This window comes from Anomalospiza imberbis, chromosome 3, assembly GCF_031753505.1.
Source record: "Anomalospiza imberbis isolate Cuckoo-Finch-1a 21T00152 chromosome 3, ASM3175350v1, whole genome shotgun sequence".
NCBI classification, from domain to species: domain Eukaryota; kingdom Metazoa; phylum Chordata; class Aves; order Passeriformes; family Viduidae; genus Anomalospiza; species Anomalospiza imberbis.
This window is the reverse complement of record NC_089683.1, coordinates 95729337-95747953: the sequence shown is the minus strand read 5'-3', so window position 1 is coordinate 95747953 and position 18617 is coordinate 95729337. Positions and strand designations below refer to the sequence as shown.

At 34.9% G+C, this 18617-nt stretch overlaps 1 protein-coding gene across 1 annotated transcript in view; it reads left to right on the top strand.

Moving 5' to 3' along the window:
* Positions 1 to 18617, top strand: part of LRPPRC (leucine rich pentatricopeptide repeat containing) — a 53006-nt gene that overhangs the window by 14056 nt on the left and 20333 nt on the right. The window contains exons 13-22 of the mRNA XM_068185856.1: positions 3085 to 3154; positions 6269 to 6296; positions 8554 to 8611; positions 9739 to 9845; positions 10059 to 10136; positions 10465 to 10518; positions 11220 to 11333; positions 12543 to 12673; positions 14078 to 14163; positions 15799 to 16003. Coding sequence (XP_068041957.1) covers positions 3085 to 3154; positions 6269 to 6296; positions 8554 to 8611; positions 9739 to 9845; positions 10059 to 10136; positions 10465 to 10518; positions 11220 to 11333; positions 12543 to 12673; positions 14078 to 14163; positions 15799 to 16003 — 931 coding nt within the window. The remainder of the gene's footprint in view (positions 1 to 3084; positions 3155 to 6268; positions 6297 to 8553; positions 8612 to 9738; positions 9846 to 10058; positions 10137 to 10464; positions 10519 to 11219; positions 11334 to 12542; positions 12674 to 14077; positions 14164 to 15798; positions 16004 to 18617) is intronic.

The following is an 18617-nucleotide window of genomic DNA, read 5'->3' as shown; positions in this document are numbered from 1 at the left end:
GGTTTCAGCATATGTGGAGAACTTGAGCAAAGTGCTTATCATGTGAGGTCTTCTATGATGACTTGTCAGATTGAAACTACCAATTCTGAACCATAAATCATAGTTTAATTCTTCTTTGGTATTGAACCTTGCCATAAGATTTGTATAGAAGTTATTTGCAAATAACAGCTTTACTGTGATTGTGACAGGAATGTGACACTCTTGTACTTAGAGAGCTTAAGCAAAGAGTTTGTTTTTCACAAGGCCTGTGAGGTGGTTGGTGCTGGGATTGCTGTTGTTTGCATCATCAGTGACTGTAGAAAGCAAGGAACGATACAGCTCTGAAGTACTACAGAGTTACTCAAAAAAGAACTGGCTTTAAAGATCTGATGGTCACTGACATTAACCTGAGGGTGTTCTGCTGATCTCTTGGTCATGGAAGTTGTGTATAAATGTGATTGGTTAATTAGGCATTGAATTGTAGCATGTTTAAGAGTTTTCTCCAAAGACTGTTCTGATGCTCAGTGCTTGCAAATGTTAATTTGTGTCATTGACTGAATGTATGGGATGGGATAATTTGCTTGGTTAAGTAAGAATGTGATTCTCTTCAAAATTTAAATAAATAGTTTTTATATTCCTGGTATACTGATATATTAATAAAATACCTAAACTTGGGCTACATCTGATACAGAAAAATCTCTTTGTAAACAACAGATTTATTTGCCCTAGGCTTAGGGAAGAGCTTAAGCAGTTGCTTGCTGTGGTTGTCATTAACTGTTTTATTTAACAAATACAGAAACAAGTAGTCTGTAATCCGTGACTCTGGAAAGCTGTTTTGTTGCAGATGAGAAAATTGAGTAGTTACTAATCAGTGATTTGATTTAGGTATTGGAGAGTTATAAATTAGTGAATCCTCAAGATTCACCTTACGTTTTGCCAGTATTTAGTTTGGTTTTATTACAAAAAAAAAAAAAAAAACAAAAAAAAAAAAAAAAAAACAAAACCCCAAAAACCCACAAACCCAAAAAGCATGAACCCAGCAATTGACTCTTCTGGAATGTGAAATATTTGGGGGATTTTTTTTCTCCATGAAAGTATAGACCCCTCCTTTCATTCTGGTTAACTGAAACAGGCTGGCTTTAATGTGTTGTAAGACACAAATACATGTATGCATGGTATATGATAAATGGGTATATCAAAAGTATGACACAGGCACATAGAGTAAGTTGAATTCTGTCTTATTGTCACAAAATTAGTATCACTTAGTATATTATTTAGCCATTGTTTGTGAGTTGAATTTACATCTTGTAGTGATATTTCTGTTTACAAAGACCAGGGTTAATAATTCATCGAGACATATCAAATTTCTTTGAACTTGAGCTTTAAAGGAAGCTACTCCGTAAATAGTTTACCAAGCTGAAATGAATGCTAGTAAATCTAATTAGCACCTGTGTGATGATAAGGCACAGATATTAAACAGCTGATTTTTTTTTCCTTTTTGACTTGTCTCCTTTTGCAGTATTACAAAGAGGGAAAAATAGATGCAGTATGGAAAATAGTTTGAGGTTGTCTCATCAGTGTAGTCAGAGGAGGCAAAGGTTGGTTATTAATGCTGGCTGCTATCTAGGTGTATTGATTCAGCTTCTCATGCCTTATAATGTATAGATTTCTGCTACTGACAAGATGAAAACTCCAGAGCATCAGCTGAGGAATCTGGGCACATAAGGCAATGTACATGAGAGCCGCTTTTTCCCTTTATCATGCCGTTCCATTCCACTTCATTGTCAGCCCCTTGATTTTCTCAGACTTGTTTGTTGCTAAGGAAACCAGGTTGCCGATTGTCAGCAGCAGTTGAGCATTCTAAGATGCTTTTCTGCTCGTTTTTTTATGAGCAAAAAGTTTAATATACTGCTGGAGGAGAATTTGTATTCAGAGTGTTTTGAAACCAACTTTACCTGAGGTTTTCAAACGAAAAGAAATGTTCCAGCATTTAAAACCAGAGTTAGACTAAGGAAGTGCTCTTAGCATGTTCTTGTCTTTGACTTCCCAGGTTCCTTTAGAGCTGGTGTTTTTATTTTATCTTCTTTATGGTTATCTTCTACCATATTGCAGCCCTTGCTGAAAGGGCCCTGTGCTGTCAGGGTTTTACAGCAGTTAATTCCATTGTGATGCTGAAGTGAGATGATGATAACTTCATACAGGACATAAATGCACCCACTACTGTATTTTTTCTTTGCTGGTCTACGGTGCTGGAGTGAGAGACAGCAATTCTACAGGAAGAAGGTAGAATGTTATGGAATATTTAGTCAAGAAGTGATGTAAAGATGAGGACATGAAGCATAACTGTAAATTACCTCTCAGGGTCATCTAATTTTAAGTGATTTTGCCATTTACTTTGTATTCAAATATTACTGTATATAACAACATATAAAACTGTGTATTTATCTCTTTTTTCCCCTTAGATTTAATTAAATTCAGTGGATAGCACTTTACATGGAGCTGCTTTTTCGTTCTTGTCAGGGAATTCGTACTAGCAGAAGCAAACACTTAAGAAAGTGTTGTGCCGTTGATTTTTTGCTTGGATTTTTTAAATTTTATTTTTATAATTATTTAAAAATAAAAGACAAAAATTTAAAACCTATTTTAAGGCAGGTGTTCAGTCTGAAACAATTAGCAAACTATTTGCCTTCTGTGGAACTTTTTTGTTCCAGCACTAAGGTTTTCTTGATTAGTATTGTTGGAGATTTGTTTTGCTTTTTGGAATTGGTCTTGTACTTTTTTACAGATAAAGATGCTTTATGCAATTAATAATTTGTATAAAAAGCTGATTTATTAACTATTGACATTAAAGGCAATGTAGAGGGAAAACTTCTCACTCTCTGAATATCTGATTGCTTTTGAAATGGATCAGATTTAGAGCTGATAAAACCAGGACTGTTTCAAACACTTCGATATTTTAAATCTTGGTTTATAAATGTTTGTCAGCATTTAGTAAACTATCAAAATAGCTTTTCAAGTGATGGTCTGTTTACATGATCTGCTGAGTTGTTGCAGTTCAGGGATTTTTTGACAATGACTCTTGAGAAACATTTCTTTCATTTACAGTGTCTTCAGCAAACACACCTGCTATAGATCATCGTCTGTTTAGAATCAGCCTCATTTTGGGTTTTAAAAGGTAAGGTTGTTATATGAATACTTCCTTTTTCCTGTGTAACAAAGTTCCCTCTCTTTTTTGTCTTGTTGAACACAAGTCTGTCCAGTCTTTTGTCCCCTGGTCCATATTTTAAAAGTAGCATTCTAAGTTTAGTAGGAGATACTGTTGTTCCTCCCTGCTTTCCTCATTTTCCTTGCCTCTGGTGTATATGAGCATACACTTGAAACATTCTATGTAGTAGATGAAAAAGAATTTCATTATTCTTTGTTCTGTCCTATGTGCCAGTATATAAACTTAGTGTAGTAAACATTTGGGTGTTTATCTTTATTCACTTTTCTTTTATAAACAGCTCTGCTACTGTAAAATTTCCCTAAAGATTGTCACTACTAACCAGTAAAGTAATAGGGTGCTTGATGAAGATGAAATACCAGTAGGAGCCTGGCTTATTCTGCTACATCTGCTAACTTTCTGTGCCCTCTGGGTTAATATGGCTCCTGAACACTGACGTGTAACACCTGAGCTACATTGCCAGGACTTTGTGTTCACAGTCGTATGGTCCCATTCTGCAAGGAAGGTTCCTTGTGTATTTGCAAGATTGTCTTAAGCTTATGCAAGTATATGTGAATTAGCACATGCTAACATGCACTGCTTGCCCCAGTCAAATGTTTAGGACTGGGAATGATAGGGTTTTTTCAGCATGCCTACGCTGCAGGGAACAAGAGAAGTCACCTAATACTACTCAGGACCAGGGTTTGAAGGCCGATTTCCTTATTTCCTGGAATTTTGTAATGAGTGTGAATTAGAACTGTTTCAGTTGGATATTAGTAAAATGTAACAGATGAATGTGACCAAAATAATTTCCTAGTAAATTGCATGTTCTATCTAGCTGGGCCTGTTATATCATGGGAGAAGGAGGAGAAAAAGCAAACCAGTGTTGAAGTTTGGTTTGTTAGCTAGGCCCTAGCTGGCCTTGGCATCCAAGGGATAAGTGAAATAATATTTTCGATTCAGTAGGAATATATTGCTATTCCTTTAATAGTTGGCCCCAGAATCATCTGTTGCAGATGTATTAATTAAAATAACAGATTTTCTAAACATGTTTTTTCTCTTAAGTATAGATAAATATCCAACTGAGGTAGGATTTTGACTAGAAAGCAAACCATGCCAATGTTTACCACACACAACCAATGCTAGCCTGAAATATCCCTGCCACTGGGGATCTCTGCAGGTGTGCAGAATGTGATTTAAAGTATCCTTAAAATATCATCATCTTGCTAGCAAACTAGTTGCTAAAAATTATAGTCTGCCAAAGTGAAACAGTTACTCTCCTTACAGTGGGAACAATTCCTGCTGTTCTGATTACAACAGTTATTGGACATATGAGCTAAAAGCTCAGAATTCTGATCTAAATTAAGGTTAGGGGTGTTTTGATGTGATTTTTTTGGGGGAATGAGGTGGTGGTGATTTTTTTCACTTTTTGCTTCAGCTTTCCATGCCACTTGTATACACTTAACGTCATAAGTTTTGTTTATCTGTTTTATATTATTCTTTTGATTGCCTTTCTTGTTACCTGGCTTCAGACACTGTTTTCAAGGTCGCCTGTGCTCAGATTTTACCCTTAAATTATTTCTGAAAGCATACCCACTCATGTTGCCTTTTCTGCTTTAAACTTAGTGGCTATAATAGCCTGAGCAGAAAACTTGAGGGTATGATAGGAGAGAAGAAAGAATATTTGTAGGTTTTGTAAAGACCACAGCAAAATTTTATGACTAAATGCAGGTCTCGAGTGTTCAAATGAACAAAGTTCAGGATTGGAGTACAAAAGTACAGGGTAGGGGTGCCAGGGACACATGAACAATGTCTGTGGCAGACTAGTTTATGGATTTTTCTTGAAACTGCTCTTCTGTAGTAACTGCTTCAAAGTACTGCCTTCTATTTGCCTGATGTACCATTACTATTTCAAAGTCAAGTACTTTAGGAAATTGATGCATTTGATATCTGTGGTTCATTGTCATGCTGTCAGTGGTGGAGTGAGTTCACCCAACAAAGCTTAACTAACCTCACAGATGGCATTTTCGTTTCCCTCTGTGTGGACCTGCATTTGACTCATTTTCAAATACAAGTGGCAGTTGCACAGAAAGAAAAAAATGTTTCATGGGCTTGAACTTCCTAAATAAAATCCTATATTTCTGTGAGTGCGTTCCAAGGTTTTGTGCGTCTGTTCAGACTGACGTCTTATTTTCCTCTAATGAGAATTGCAGGAAGATAAAATTGTCGTAAGTTTTTGTTCTCTTACCCTTGCCCATGTTAATGCTATTTTATAGTTGTCGAAAAGTTACAGTTCTTGGAAACTTAGAGCTTCTAATGAGAATTTTGAAGTTCTATGAATTACAGGAAAATATCGGGTTTTTAATATTTGAGACATCTGGTTTACATCAAGATGTCAGGGTTTTATACTTTGGTGAACTGGTTGGCATGATTTTTGGTTGTAACCTCATGATATATGGAGAAGTGTTCTTCCTTCAAGTTCTCTTTCAATCTGTGAGGGGAGGAACTCTGTTTTGTTTTCTACTTTTTAAAATATTTTGTGTTTCTCTCACTATAATGACCATTATACCTTAAGAGATTTTATTACTTTCTTTTTTTACATAGAATAAATACATTAATAGCTGCCTGTAGTTATCTTGGTATATAAAAAGTCTAATGCACAGGAGAGTTAGATTTTTTTTTTCCTAGCAAATTCCATGTATCAAGTGCTTTCTATGTAAAGTGCAGCTTGAGTGAAGCTTAATTTTCTTGAAATGCTAAATAGAGAAGTATGAAACAAAAATTACAGTTAAGGTATGTTAAAAAATTGAACTCAGACTAAAACACTTTCTAGTCATAAGTGATCTATTTGGAATGTTGGATTATTTTAAGGTTTTTTTTGCAGGAATTGCGACCATATTGAGTATAGTAAAAGATTATTCTTATTATCCTAAAGGCATTCTGTACAAAATTGGTTTAAACAGTATGTGGCAATTATTGTATTTTAATTTCATCTAAATAAGATGTTAATGTTCTGTGTTGTTTTAAAGAAAGCTACAAAAGTAAAATCATTTTGTTGCTTTTGTTATCCTTTGCTGCCCTCTTCAGCTCAGATGATGTACATCTATGGAGCAAGGTAAGTGGAGATAAAACTGTAAATAAAATCAAGCTTCTTTAGGCATTGCATGTTTATGGTGCATTACTGTAAATCTGAATTCTGACACTGAAAATGGTAGACCTGCTAATTTGAGCAAGACTTCTGTCAGTGGCAGATCGGACAAGTGTATCAAACTGAGTTTTCAAATCAGACAGTTAAGTGGAATTGTGAAAAATCAAGTGTGGTGTTACCATGTCATTTAGCTTATTCTACTGCAATTCCTACATCAATGTAGTTACTGCTGAAGGTGGTCATAGCTTCTGGACCCAAGTCTTCCATGATTGTGCCATCAGGCATCAATTCACTTTTCTGCCCTCCTTAAACTTTCTCCCTATCCTCACAGTGATGCTAACAAAATAGTAAGGCAGACTTAGTTTTTCAAAGTTTCTATTATATTACTTAAATCATCAAAGTCAAAGCCAGAGAAAAGAAATGACCTGGATGAACTCAAAGGGAAATTACCAATCATCTTGCCTGACCCTGCGTTAGGGCTGCATTAGAAAGACACTGCAATATAACTTGGTTGTTGCGTTTTTCACAGTATTAGAATAGGGGAGATAAGTGCTTTGGATATGGTTTCAGAATTTGGGAAGGGAAGCACTTTGCTTTTTATTGTTATTCTTCAGTATTGTAACTGCTGATTAATAAAAGTACATTTTAGATTTTGCAAAGAAATCTTGGAATGAAGTAGAAATTGAGATTTGAAAAGTCACTAATCAATGATTTGCATAAAATCAGTTCAGGATGCTTTTGCATTTTACTACCTTTTAGTGCTATGTGATGATTCTGGTGAGAGGATATTTTTGTCTACTGCCCCTCTCCTTTCTTTTTTGCATTAAAAAAAAAAAGGGAGAGGAGGGAAAGAAAAAAGGGGATCTCTTATTGGTCCCATTATGAAAATAATTTTGAAGGACAGAGCTGAAGTGATGGTGGTCTGCATGTGAAGCAATATCTAGAACAATATCTAATATCTGAAGCAATATCTAATTCTGTTCTTCATCACAATGGAAGAAAAATAAATGTTATTGTCTTCACTAAGTTTAGGAGTAAATACATGCATTGAACTTCTAAAATAAGAAATGCTAACTTGGGAAATAAATAGACATCGAGAAACAGATATAATATTACACATTCTTTTCTGTAATTTATTCCTTTTAGTATTCTGATATTGGATTCAAAAGAGCTGTTATGACTTCCTTGGATTTTAATCCAGTGTGTATTGATTTGTCGTAGGAAGATGAGGGGAAAAGGGCAGAAAGAAGCTGTAGCTTAACTGTGAACAGTGTCTGTGGTGTTGGTAGAAAAGTAATAGATAAGATATTCAGCTGTACATTTGGTCTTTTCTGTCTTTATTTATCCATTTTCATCAACAATTGAATTTGAGGGTTCCTCTTCTTTTGTCATTACTTAAAACACAGCACTTTGGCAGTGAGAATGCATCTCCTGACTTCTCTGAGATTGCATTCTGGAATCATGGGAGATAAAAACTCTTAAAACACAATTTCCATTTTTAACTGAAGATTTAATTCATAAAAATGATTTAATTCCCTTAAGACGAGTCAGATAATTTTTAAAGTGATGTTGTTTGGGTTAAAGTATTTGTAGGTAAGAGGTGGGGGGCTTTTGGGTAAATGCTTCTTTTTTTTCAGGGGAAGTAAAATCTATATATTTCTTTGGTTTGCATGATGGATCAAACGAGTGCTAAATGTAATGAATTTTTATGAACACATGTTTTGTCATTCAAAATTGCAATTATTTACAACAGCTTATTTACAACTAGCTGTACGAGTCACCTTAATTCTAGCAGAGCATTATAAATGTTGTTCCTTTTTTTTTTGTATTTGCTTCTTTCAAATATAAAAAAGAAACAGCTTTTTAGGACAATCTCAGCCTTTTGGTAAATTGGAACATAATTGTACCATCTTTAGGAGTGACACACTTTAAGCAGTGTCTTAGGATAGCTAACTTCCTGTTAAACGATATATAAACAGAATACTAGAGTGTTCCCTGTCTTAATGCTATACCTCAGAAAGCATTTCTGTTGCAATATTTTTTCAAGAAAACCCTATTATTTACAAAAAAACCACCTTTGTGCTTCTTAGGGAATGACTATGATGTGGTAAAGAATAATACTTTAACAGAGAGATGCTTTATTATTTTGAGAATTCAATTTCAGATACTATTTGTCCTTGCTTGCTTCTTTTGGCTGCAATGTACGATTATTCTGTCTCACCAGATAACAGAACTGTTGTACAAGGATGAACGTTATTGCCTGACGCCTCCAGGACCAACTGGTAGAGTTTCAATTTCTATGATTGTAACTTATCCACAAATCCGTTCTTCTGTGTAATGATGGGTTTGAGGGATTACAACAGTAAACACTGATTGCTTCTTTTTGAAAGTGAAATTTGAAAACATGTTGGGTAAAATCCTGATTCAAATAATCAGAGCATATTCTGTGAGATCCACGAGATATTTTTTTTTAGAATTACAAACAAATCTTACTGATAATGATTTCTCTTTCTAAATCTATAGATCAAAATGGAAAAGGAATACTGTATCAGGGCTTAAATACTTTAAAAAAAGGCAGTTTTTCAACCTACTTTTACATTTAGTAGTAAAGGTACTGATTTTGTGAGGCAAAATGTTACTTAATATCCCAAATCTTCTACCTTGAAATGAGTATACTTTTTTCTTTAATGTGTTTTTTTAAAAGAGGTTTGGTTTTTCCCCCCCCTTTCAGAACTAGAGAGGCAAGGAGATATGGGGACAGCTAACCTTTGAGAAGGCAGTACATGATACTCTTGCTGTTCTGGGAAAAGCTACAGGACCCCACAAATTTTTGCACTGCATAAATAAGAAACTTAGCATAATTTGATGAAATCTGTTCATCTGAATTTTCATTGGCTAATAGACAGTTTCTTCAGTGTTACTTCCTCAAATGGTTAAAATATTTTTGTATGCTTTTATATTAGTATTACAATATTTAATGTAGCTTGGTAATAGAATATAATGGGTAAAATGTACAGAATAAATATGCAAAGTGTTAGAAATCTGTTTTTTCTTTTGAGCAATGACAAAATATTTGTGGCAACTATTTGGGGTAGCAGGCAGGAAAGGGGGGGAAGGCCTTGGGCAGTACCACTTCTGTCACACGGTAGTGGAAAAAAATAGATTGAAGTAAGATTCTGTACTGAAAAGCTGTCACTAGGTCTGAAAATAATTAATATTCCTTTCACTCACCAGTTAGATATGTGCTCCCAAACCACATAATCTCTATGCCTCAGTGATCATTGTTGCCATTTCAGAGCCTCTCATCAGGGTGACATCTCACACCAAAATGATTTCTTATAAATTAATCTTGATAACATGACAGTCTCGGTAATTTTAGTGGAATGCTTTCTCTTGTTTTTTTCCACAGAAGCTGTTGGCTATTTTCTTTATCACTTGATTGACAGCATGAGTGACTCAGAGGTACAGGCCAAGGAGGAGCGTTTGAGACAATACTTCCATCAGCTGAAGAAGATGGTACCATTTCATTTTTTGCTACATAATGCCTGTCCTGCCTGACATGTATCTATTAGGTTTGAAATTGCTGCTTTTAAGTACAACCAGACCACTTCTCAGTGACATGCAAGAGCTGGAGACTTGAATTACGTCTGAGATAATTTCTGTTAGACAAATTTCAGTTTGGTTCTGTTTCAAAACTCATATAATTTTTTTCCCCACCTCTTGGTACAGAATATAGTTATCCCTACGAGCCACTACAGCGGCATTTGCAGACTGCTGGACTCCTCTCAAGTTCCTGAATTAATTAAGGTCTGTGGTTCTATAGCAATTACTTTGAATCTAAAAAAAAAATCTCTGAATATATTCTCCTTTGCAAAATAAATATCTTCATGCAGTGATTATATATAAGCCTTTTAACCTTTCTATGATTTTTCACTGTTGTAGCTGGTTTAATTTCTAATGTGAAAGGGATACATTTAATAAGTGCTGTTTCAAGTCAGTGTAATAATGCTGCAGAGCACAGCTTTTTTTACCATTGCTATTATATAATTACCTTGAACCTTTTGAGTATGATATGCTAACTTAGAGGTTGATCTTTGGGGGAGATCAGTGATATTTTTGTCTTACTGAATTTCAGGATGTAAGGTTACTGTGTCATAAAAAACCTCTGTCTACAGACAACATTCAAGAAGTAAGTAAATTCACAGTCCTTACTGTAATAATACTGTTTGGATATGGGGTTTAGATGAAGTGTAATCACTAGCTTTCAGGTCATGGAAGTATATTAATGTTATTTAAATCTACCATTTGAAGTTCAGAGGTTACTTTCCAGAGTAGGAGTAAAGGCTATCCAGATTTTCATATAGACCTGATACTTGACCTTGGAGTTGGCTGAGGTCTCATGCCTCAGTTTCCCTGCCTGGTATATGTTTTTTTGAAAGTTCTAGTTAGTTAACAGTAGTGGTGTGAGGCTTAATTCATGCTTGTAAATTATAGTGATCCACTTGAGTGGCAGAAACCATATAAATCCATACTGCTTCTAATGGTTGAGTGTCAAGTCTTTACATTTCTGATCTGAGCAAAGTGGAGATGGAAAAAGAAACAGGCTGCTATTCCCTACTTCCCTGAATACAACTGAGTGTGAGAGAAATAGTAACGTTGACCTTTGTGGATATGTGACTTAATGTTGGGGGTTTTTTTTACTGTATTCTGACTTGAGTCTTCAATTAGTATGTACTATTTAAACAGATAAAAGCACCTTAAATGATTAAAACATTTCTTCAAGTATGAAAAAAGAGGATTATTTTGTCTGTCTTTTATTAAAGTAATCCGACAAGTTGTTCAGGGAAGGGTGTTTTCACAATTGACATTCTTTCTGTTACCTCCATTTAGAGTGCTAAATCTGACGTGTCTGCTTTGGAGAAGAAACTAGAGCAGCGAAAAGCTGAAAACCAGCCTATTACAGATGTCTTGAAACAACTCATACATGCTCTTTGTGAAGAAGAGGTATCTTAAGCAATGCAGAGATAATTGGAAACACATAGCTATATTTTTAAAGGGACATAAATGACTGTGTTATAGAAAGACACAGTTAAGCAAAGACAAGTGCAGTGCTTCAGGTTTCATGGTTTGATGCTTATAAATCAAACATAAGTGCAAAAAGCAATTAAATCAAAAGGTTAACTAATTTCAGCAACACCTTGAATGGCATGTTTTGGGGTTGCTGAAGTTTGTTTACAATAATCTGCAAAGTGAATGATAGTAACAGCTGTGATAGGTTTATCATACATGCCAAATGTCCTTTCATGCCATGGCTCCGGTCTCTTATATCTAGATTGTCAAGCAACTGATACATGCACTAGTCATTTGCAATTCAAATATTACTAGGTTGTTAATGCAGGGATTGAAATTCCATTTTCCTGCAGGAGGAAAGCTCTTCTGAGATAAAGGGTCTCTTGCCTTCATTCGGCAGGCGTCCAGCTGTAGTTTACATTCATTTAGTGTGTGTCTGTAATTTGTGGGATATCACCACACTTTTGTTCTGTTTCTTGTTCAGTATGATCCTGCCTATAAAGCTGGATATATAGGAACAGTAACAGTTGTGCAGATGATAGCACAATATTCTCTGCTGCTACGAACACAATTTAGAAAGAGTTGTGTATCTCGGCTGTGTATCTCTACAATTTTGCATATGAAATAAAGCCTAGATGCAAACACCATTGCAAGTTCAAAGTGGTCAGATGTGTGAATAAGAATTTATAGAGAAATAAGCTTTCTATGGAATTAAGTAGTTTCTTATTCTTTAGAAAGTAGTTTTGTTATGTGTTTGGCAGTGTACCAGGTGAAAATGGTTATGAATTCCAAATAAATAAGAACTGTTTTATAACATGAGTTAGTCATGTTCATGGTCTTGGGATTAAAAAAAAAAAAAGAAATCACTTACATTAAAAAATGCAAGAAATATAAATGCAAAGCAAAAAAAAATATTTAGAAATCTATTCTCAAATTAATGTAAAAGGTGTTCTACAAAAATATTTGCGAAACAGCTTTCATTCTTAAAATTTCCTAAAGCATTACAGCACTGTGTGCTCATATATGATCCTACACTACTAAAAGCACTAAAGCAGTCATGTAACTGCGCACTGAATGTATAAGATTCATAACGTCAGATTGACTTTTCCTCTCGTTCACATCTTTGCTTTGTTCCTTTTTTAGAATATGCAAAAAGCCCTTGAAGTGAAAGCCAAATACGAACCGGACATGGTTGTCGGTGGCTATGCAGCTTTAATAAATTTGTGCTGTCGACATGATAATGTAGAAGAGGCAATGAACCTGAAAGAAAAAGTGTAAGTACACCGGCACTGAAACATGTCACAGAGATTTATGCTGATACACAGACCTTGTTGAATTAAGTAGGTTGAGTATTAACCCCCTCATCCATTTTTAATTAGTTTTCCCCAACAATGTATGTGCATTTAAAACAGTCATGGGTGTGGTTCTTGGAAACAAAAAATTTGCTTTGTGTAGTTGAACATTAGAAGCAGGTACTTTGTGTGATCAGTAATTTTGTTATTTTTGTTTTGAAAGAGGCAGATTGCTATATAAGATGTGTTTTTATTTTAAACATGCATAGTGTCTAAATTTTATTTTGGCTTAATTTACAGTTAAAGATGGGCACCTGTATTGTGTGTTACAAAGCACCTAGAATGTGTTTGGAGTGCAGGACACTTACAGTGTTTTTAGAATAGTGTTTGAGTAGTGTTACTTTAAGACTGTCAATAAGCATTCTATTTCAAATTTTTATATTCAGTTTTTTTGTATTTTGGCAGTAAAAGTTAGCTCCCAGCTAAAACATGCCATGCATGACTTAGCCCGGAGCAAATTCTTGCAGATGATCCTTCTATTTGCCCCTTTCTTTTTTCCCTCAAAAGACTCCTTTTGATCTAGTGCTGTAGTGAATCGAAAACAAGTTATATGAGACTTTCAGGGTCTCTCTCTCATGTACACCCACAAAGTACTTGTTTACGTTTTACAGTAGGTTGCCTTGCTAGTGTTAGAAATTATGTGAAATGATTGAGCTGTGAATATAAAGAATTTTGCCACTCTACAAATAAGGGTTGTGTATTGGCTTTGGCTGCTGTTCTGCTCTCACGTAGTCCCCAGTGTAAGCTTGCAGGAAGTGAAATTCAGTCTTCTGCTGGAGTTTCACTCCAGTAACACATTTTTACTGATCTGCCTCAAGCGTAGCCTCATATTGCAAAGAAGTGTCTCTTTGGATTGTTATACAAAGAAACAGCGGTGAAGGAATTAACTTTTAGTACTTCCAGAGAAAAGAAGGATTGCAGAGCAGAAACTTCAAAATAGGGGCTTTTAACTTAGGCAAATAGTTTCAATCTCTCTGTCAAAAAGAATATAGCCCTGTTCCAGTCATCTGCACTGTTTTCTTCCCTGGCTTCTGAAAAATACCCTATTTTATGCAATAACTACCACATAATTAATTAAAGCATCTGACTCTTTCTCAGAAACATAACCTTTGGCTTTTGAGGGTGGGAAGGTGTGTGGATCATATTTTTAAATCATGTTCTAATGATGCATCTTTTCAATTCTATCAGATTTTTCCTTCAAGACTTAGTATCATTTTTAGCTCTTAGTGTTGTTGCTGTGTTATGTACTTTTAAAAATAAAGCTTTAAGCAGAAGCTATAAAATGTGAGCCTCTGTTGATAAAATTCTTAATGTTTTAATTTCCAGCTTCCCTAAGAATTCACCTGTTGCTCTTGACAGTGGAAAGTACGTAGCACTGGTAGAAGTCTTAGTAAAGCATGGTAGACTGGAAGGTAATCCATTTGCTTTCATTGTGTGTTTCTGCTATATAATAAAGGTATCTTGCCTTGAGAATAAAAATGTGACTTGATATTAATGGTGTATCATGTCCTGAAAAGTGCTTGAACATTTTGCATACAAATTTGCATGTGAATTCAACCAGAGATGCTTGGACAGTGCAGGCCATTAGTTTTAATGGATTGGCAAGCTTGTCATTTACATTTGCACAGCTCAGTGCTTTTTGCATTTCTGCAGCTAGTTTTTATTAGCATTGCTGTTTGGATTGAGTTTGAAGATCATGACTTATGGCACAAATTGCGTATGTGCCTAGACTAATGGCTTTGTTTTTGCTTAAGAAGGTCTGAAGGCTGCACATAAAACCTATAAACATAACCCTCTCATAAGAGCCAAGTACTGCAAAAAAAATTTTAACTTTTCATAAAGTATATATTTTTCTGTTACTATTCTTCTTTGTGTTTGCTGTTAATTTTATATTCATTCTGTAAACTGCCTGGAAATTTTGGCTTTTTAATGAGTGTTCTACAAACTGCATATTTCGTATTTCTGGATATTTGCATTAAGCTGTTGGCTCTTTCATTTTTGTAATTTAGTCTAATATAATTCTGTGGTTTACATGGTTTGGTTGATCTTTAAAAAGAACTCTAGACTTTAATTGGCTTTAAAAGGTATTTCTGAATATTGAGTTCTATGATTTTGTAGAGTAATAACTACACTAACACTATAAAACATGGTCTAAGCCTAGACACAAAATGTAATGGTTTTATTTAAAACACTGTAAAATAAAACAAAAAAGCTAATAGAGTTTTTTAATGTAAGGTCTTCCTTTGAAATTTGTCTTGGCATTTTATTAAGGTTACTGTTAGAAAAATAATAAACAAAGCTGATGTTGCCCAAATCATAATAAATCAGATCATGTCCACCTCTACATTAAGCAGTTTGAAAATATGAGCTTGCTTTTAAGACCATAAATGTCCCTCAGAAAATAAAATAATTCAGAAATGTAGCCAAACGTAAAGTGGTCAAAACATTCTGTCTATGCAGTAATTAAGAACATTATAAAAATGCACTTATTCCATATACAAAAATGTTTGTTTCCGCCTTACTAATGAAGCTTAATGAACCTAATGTTTTAACATGCAGTCTGTTAGAAAGCTTTCATTGGCTCTCCTTGGCTAATTAGTATCGACACAGCAAACAGGCCCTATCGGTATCAGACCATTAGTCTGGCTGTATATACAGTGTAAACATATCTTTATTATCTGGCCTCGTGACAAGCCATCTGCTGAAGAAACAATGGAGTGATTTAGCAGATGTTAGCATTGAACGATAAAAGCATCCATTTAGTAGAATCTTGCAGCTATAGGGCAGGCTGTACAGGGTTATGTGGTGCAGAGTGGGCACACAGTTCCTATCTATAATTTGTAGTCAAAGTTGCAGGAAAATGATAAAACCATGCTATTGTGGATTTATAATTGTAGTCTCGTTTAGAAATGCAAGTAGTAATTAACTTGAAATCGGCATTATACACCAGAATTTACATTCCTGCTGGGTTTGAAATGCTGTTTTAATAGCAGTTTGTTTTCCCTACATGAAATTACCTAAGGGTCTTTTGTGTTGTTTCATTGTAGATGCTATTAACATTCTAACGGAGATGAAAGAGAAGGATGTTCCTATCTCAGGCAGAACAGTTGCATCTTTTCTCCGCATTCTTAATGCCGCTGCCATGCGAGGTGAAGTTGAAACAGTGAATCGATTACATGACACCATTGCAAACCTGGGGTTGGTGCAAACTGCTGCCCTTCATGCCCCTCTGATTACAGTTCACCTTGAAAAGTAAGCTACGCTTGGGCTTCAGATGAACCAAGTTTTGATATTTATATGTGTTCTATGACCTGTGTACGCAATTCACAGCTGCGCATACGTGTCTGGAAGTGCTCACGCACGTGCAATTACTGAAGTGATCTTAGAGCAGTAATGAACAAATATGTTTTCTTCATTTAGCTAAGTCGCTTTTCATCAGCTAGACATCATGTCATGATCTCTGGGAACAGCAGCTGTGTTTTACGGGCACATCAGAGATGAAGTGGCTATATGTTGGAATATGCTTATGAATTAGTTTGTTCTAAAGTCTGTTTGACAAGATAGCTATTCAGAGCATGATAGGTGCAGTCTCAGCTCTTGTGGTTAAGTGGAACATGTTTTCACATCAAAACAGCATTATTTTGTTGTGCCTTCCAGTATATCTCAGGTGAGTTGCAGGGCGGTTGTTGAATACTGAAGTATTTTTAATTCATGTAATTCAAATAATTTTATATCATTGCCAGAAGGCTGCTGTGTTGCTGAATTTAAAATTCAAAGAAAATACTGTCTGGTCTGTTATGTTTGAAGGGTTTTGGGTATATATACTTGTAGTACCTTTTATTAGAGAAAACGAATTTCGTACAGGCTTTCTGGTGGGAAGTATCTTTAATTCCATGTGCATTATTCCTTTGCATAAGTTTTCATTATGAGGTGTAAGATATTTGAATTAACATGCATATGAATTTTATAATAATTTCCTTTTAAAATTGAGGCAAGAGTCGCTTTTCCTTTACCATATGCACAATCCTTTTATTATTCTTTTGTGTGTCACTTATCTAGTTCCTGGATTTTCAACACTTGTAGCTAGAGTTTATGAATCAATTTCTTGAGATTTGGCTCATGGAAACAAAATGTTATTGGCATAAATATAATACCTGTGAAATAAATGAATTTTTCCTAGTGTCATATAAGTCAACCATGTAGGGGCTTTTAGTTTCTGTAGGTATTCTGGGTATGCAAAGTCTTTGTAACATTTCTGTATTGAAAATTCTTGAGCAAAACCTAACTCTTGGTAGATGTGTGCACGTTCTTTTTTAAAAACAGTGTTTTAGTAAAGTGGTCAACAGTTAAGAATATAGTGTACAGCTTCTCAGTCAGTGACTCTGCCTTGGTTGCATCACAAGCTGGGCAGATATTTATGAAAGTAATTTAACTGCAATCATATGTAACTAATGTGTTGGAAAAATATCTGGTATGCTTTGCAGTGTGCGTAAGAGCAGCTGCATTTTGCATAATTGCTTTATGCACATTGACATGCAAGTTGTACCTGGTGCTACTTCAGCTCTTTTCATTTGAGGAGTAGTGTATCATGATGTAGATAAAGGTGTGATCATGTGCAGATGAAAATGGGACAGTAATGAGTGTTATTTTATTTTGATTCCACTTTTTTTATTATAAGTTTCTGGGAAAACTTTATAAAAAGTTGGAATTTTTTTTTTTAATAAAGGAACTTTTGATGAGACTAGATTCATGAAGGAGAAAGTAGTTCCAGACTGTGGAATTATATGGCTTGAAGTCATTGGTCCTCAACTGTAGACGTGCCAATATAGTTCATGTATGTAAATAAAACAGAAACTAAGCCAATTTGTTATGGATTTTTACCATCTTATGGGTGGAGACTGCATCATCTCTGATGGTAGACAGAATTTGGAAGGTTTTTTCCTGCATAATTTCCTTAGGAGGAATAATTGCATTTTCATTGGGGTGTTTGTTTTTTGGCAAGGGGGAGGTGTTGTGGTTTGGGGTTTTTGTTTTTCTTAGATATGCTAAGAGTATTTTGAAAGTTATGAGTGACTGAAATAAGTGTTAGTCATTTCTTTCAGTAGTAGTGCTTATTGTTTGCCATTCTACAGCTCAAGTATCATGCTGAAATGTTGTCATTTAGCTGCAGGTCATCAGTATGCCTCTGAAATAAGCTCTGGGGTATTTAAAAATGCTCCACAGTAGTGGTTGTACTAATGTTTTCTGTTCTTAATTTATTTCACACTTTTTAATTGCTTGTAAAGGAGTCTTTTGAAGATTTCAACAATTACAGGTATAAAATGTTTTCATCCACCCATTTTTCCAGTCCTGAATATTCTTAAGTTCTTATTAAGTTCTAGTGCAAGTTCAAAGTTTTTAACAGAGCATGGAAAAGAAAAAAAATGTTGATGGTGGACAGCATAACTTTACAAAAGCCAGCATTCTAGTAGAATGGACACTTTGCCTTTAATATTCTGGGAAAGACTTAACTGAAGTAACTAGAAAAAGAACCCATACTTACCTTGCAGTTTTTCTGACACTGAGTAAGGGAACTACCCCCTGCATTGAATTTTCTGATTTTTATTTATGACCTTGAACAGTTTCTCAAGATGGGAAAATGACATTAAAGATTGAGACAGTCCATATCGTCTTGGTCTGTCATATAATGGGATAAACCTTCTTTGGATTGTGTGACAAAAATCTGCAAGGATATAAAGAACTTGTGCTTTGTCTTAAAATATATCTTACTTTTGAATTGGTTCTTCCACCTGCTGATAATTAGAAAAACTTGAGACCTATGTCATGTACAAATTATAAAGATTTTTAAGGATTGTAGTTTTGGCTT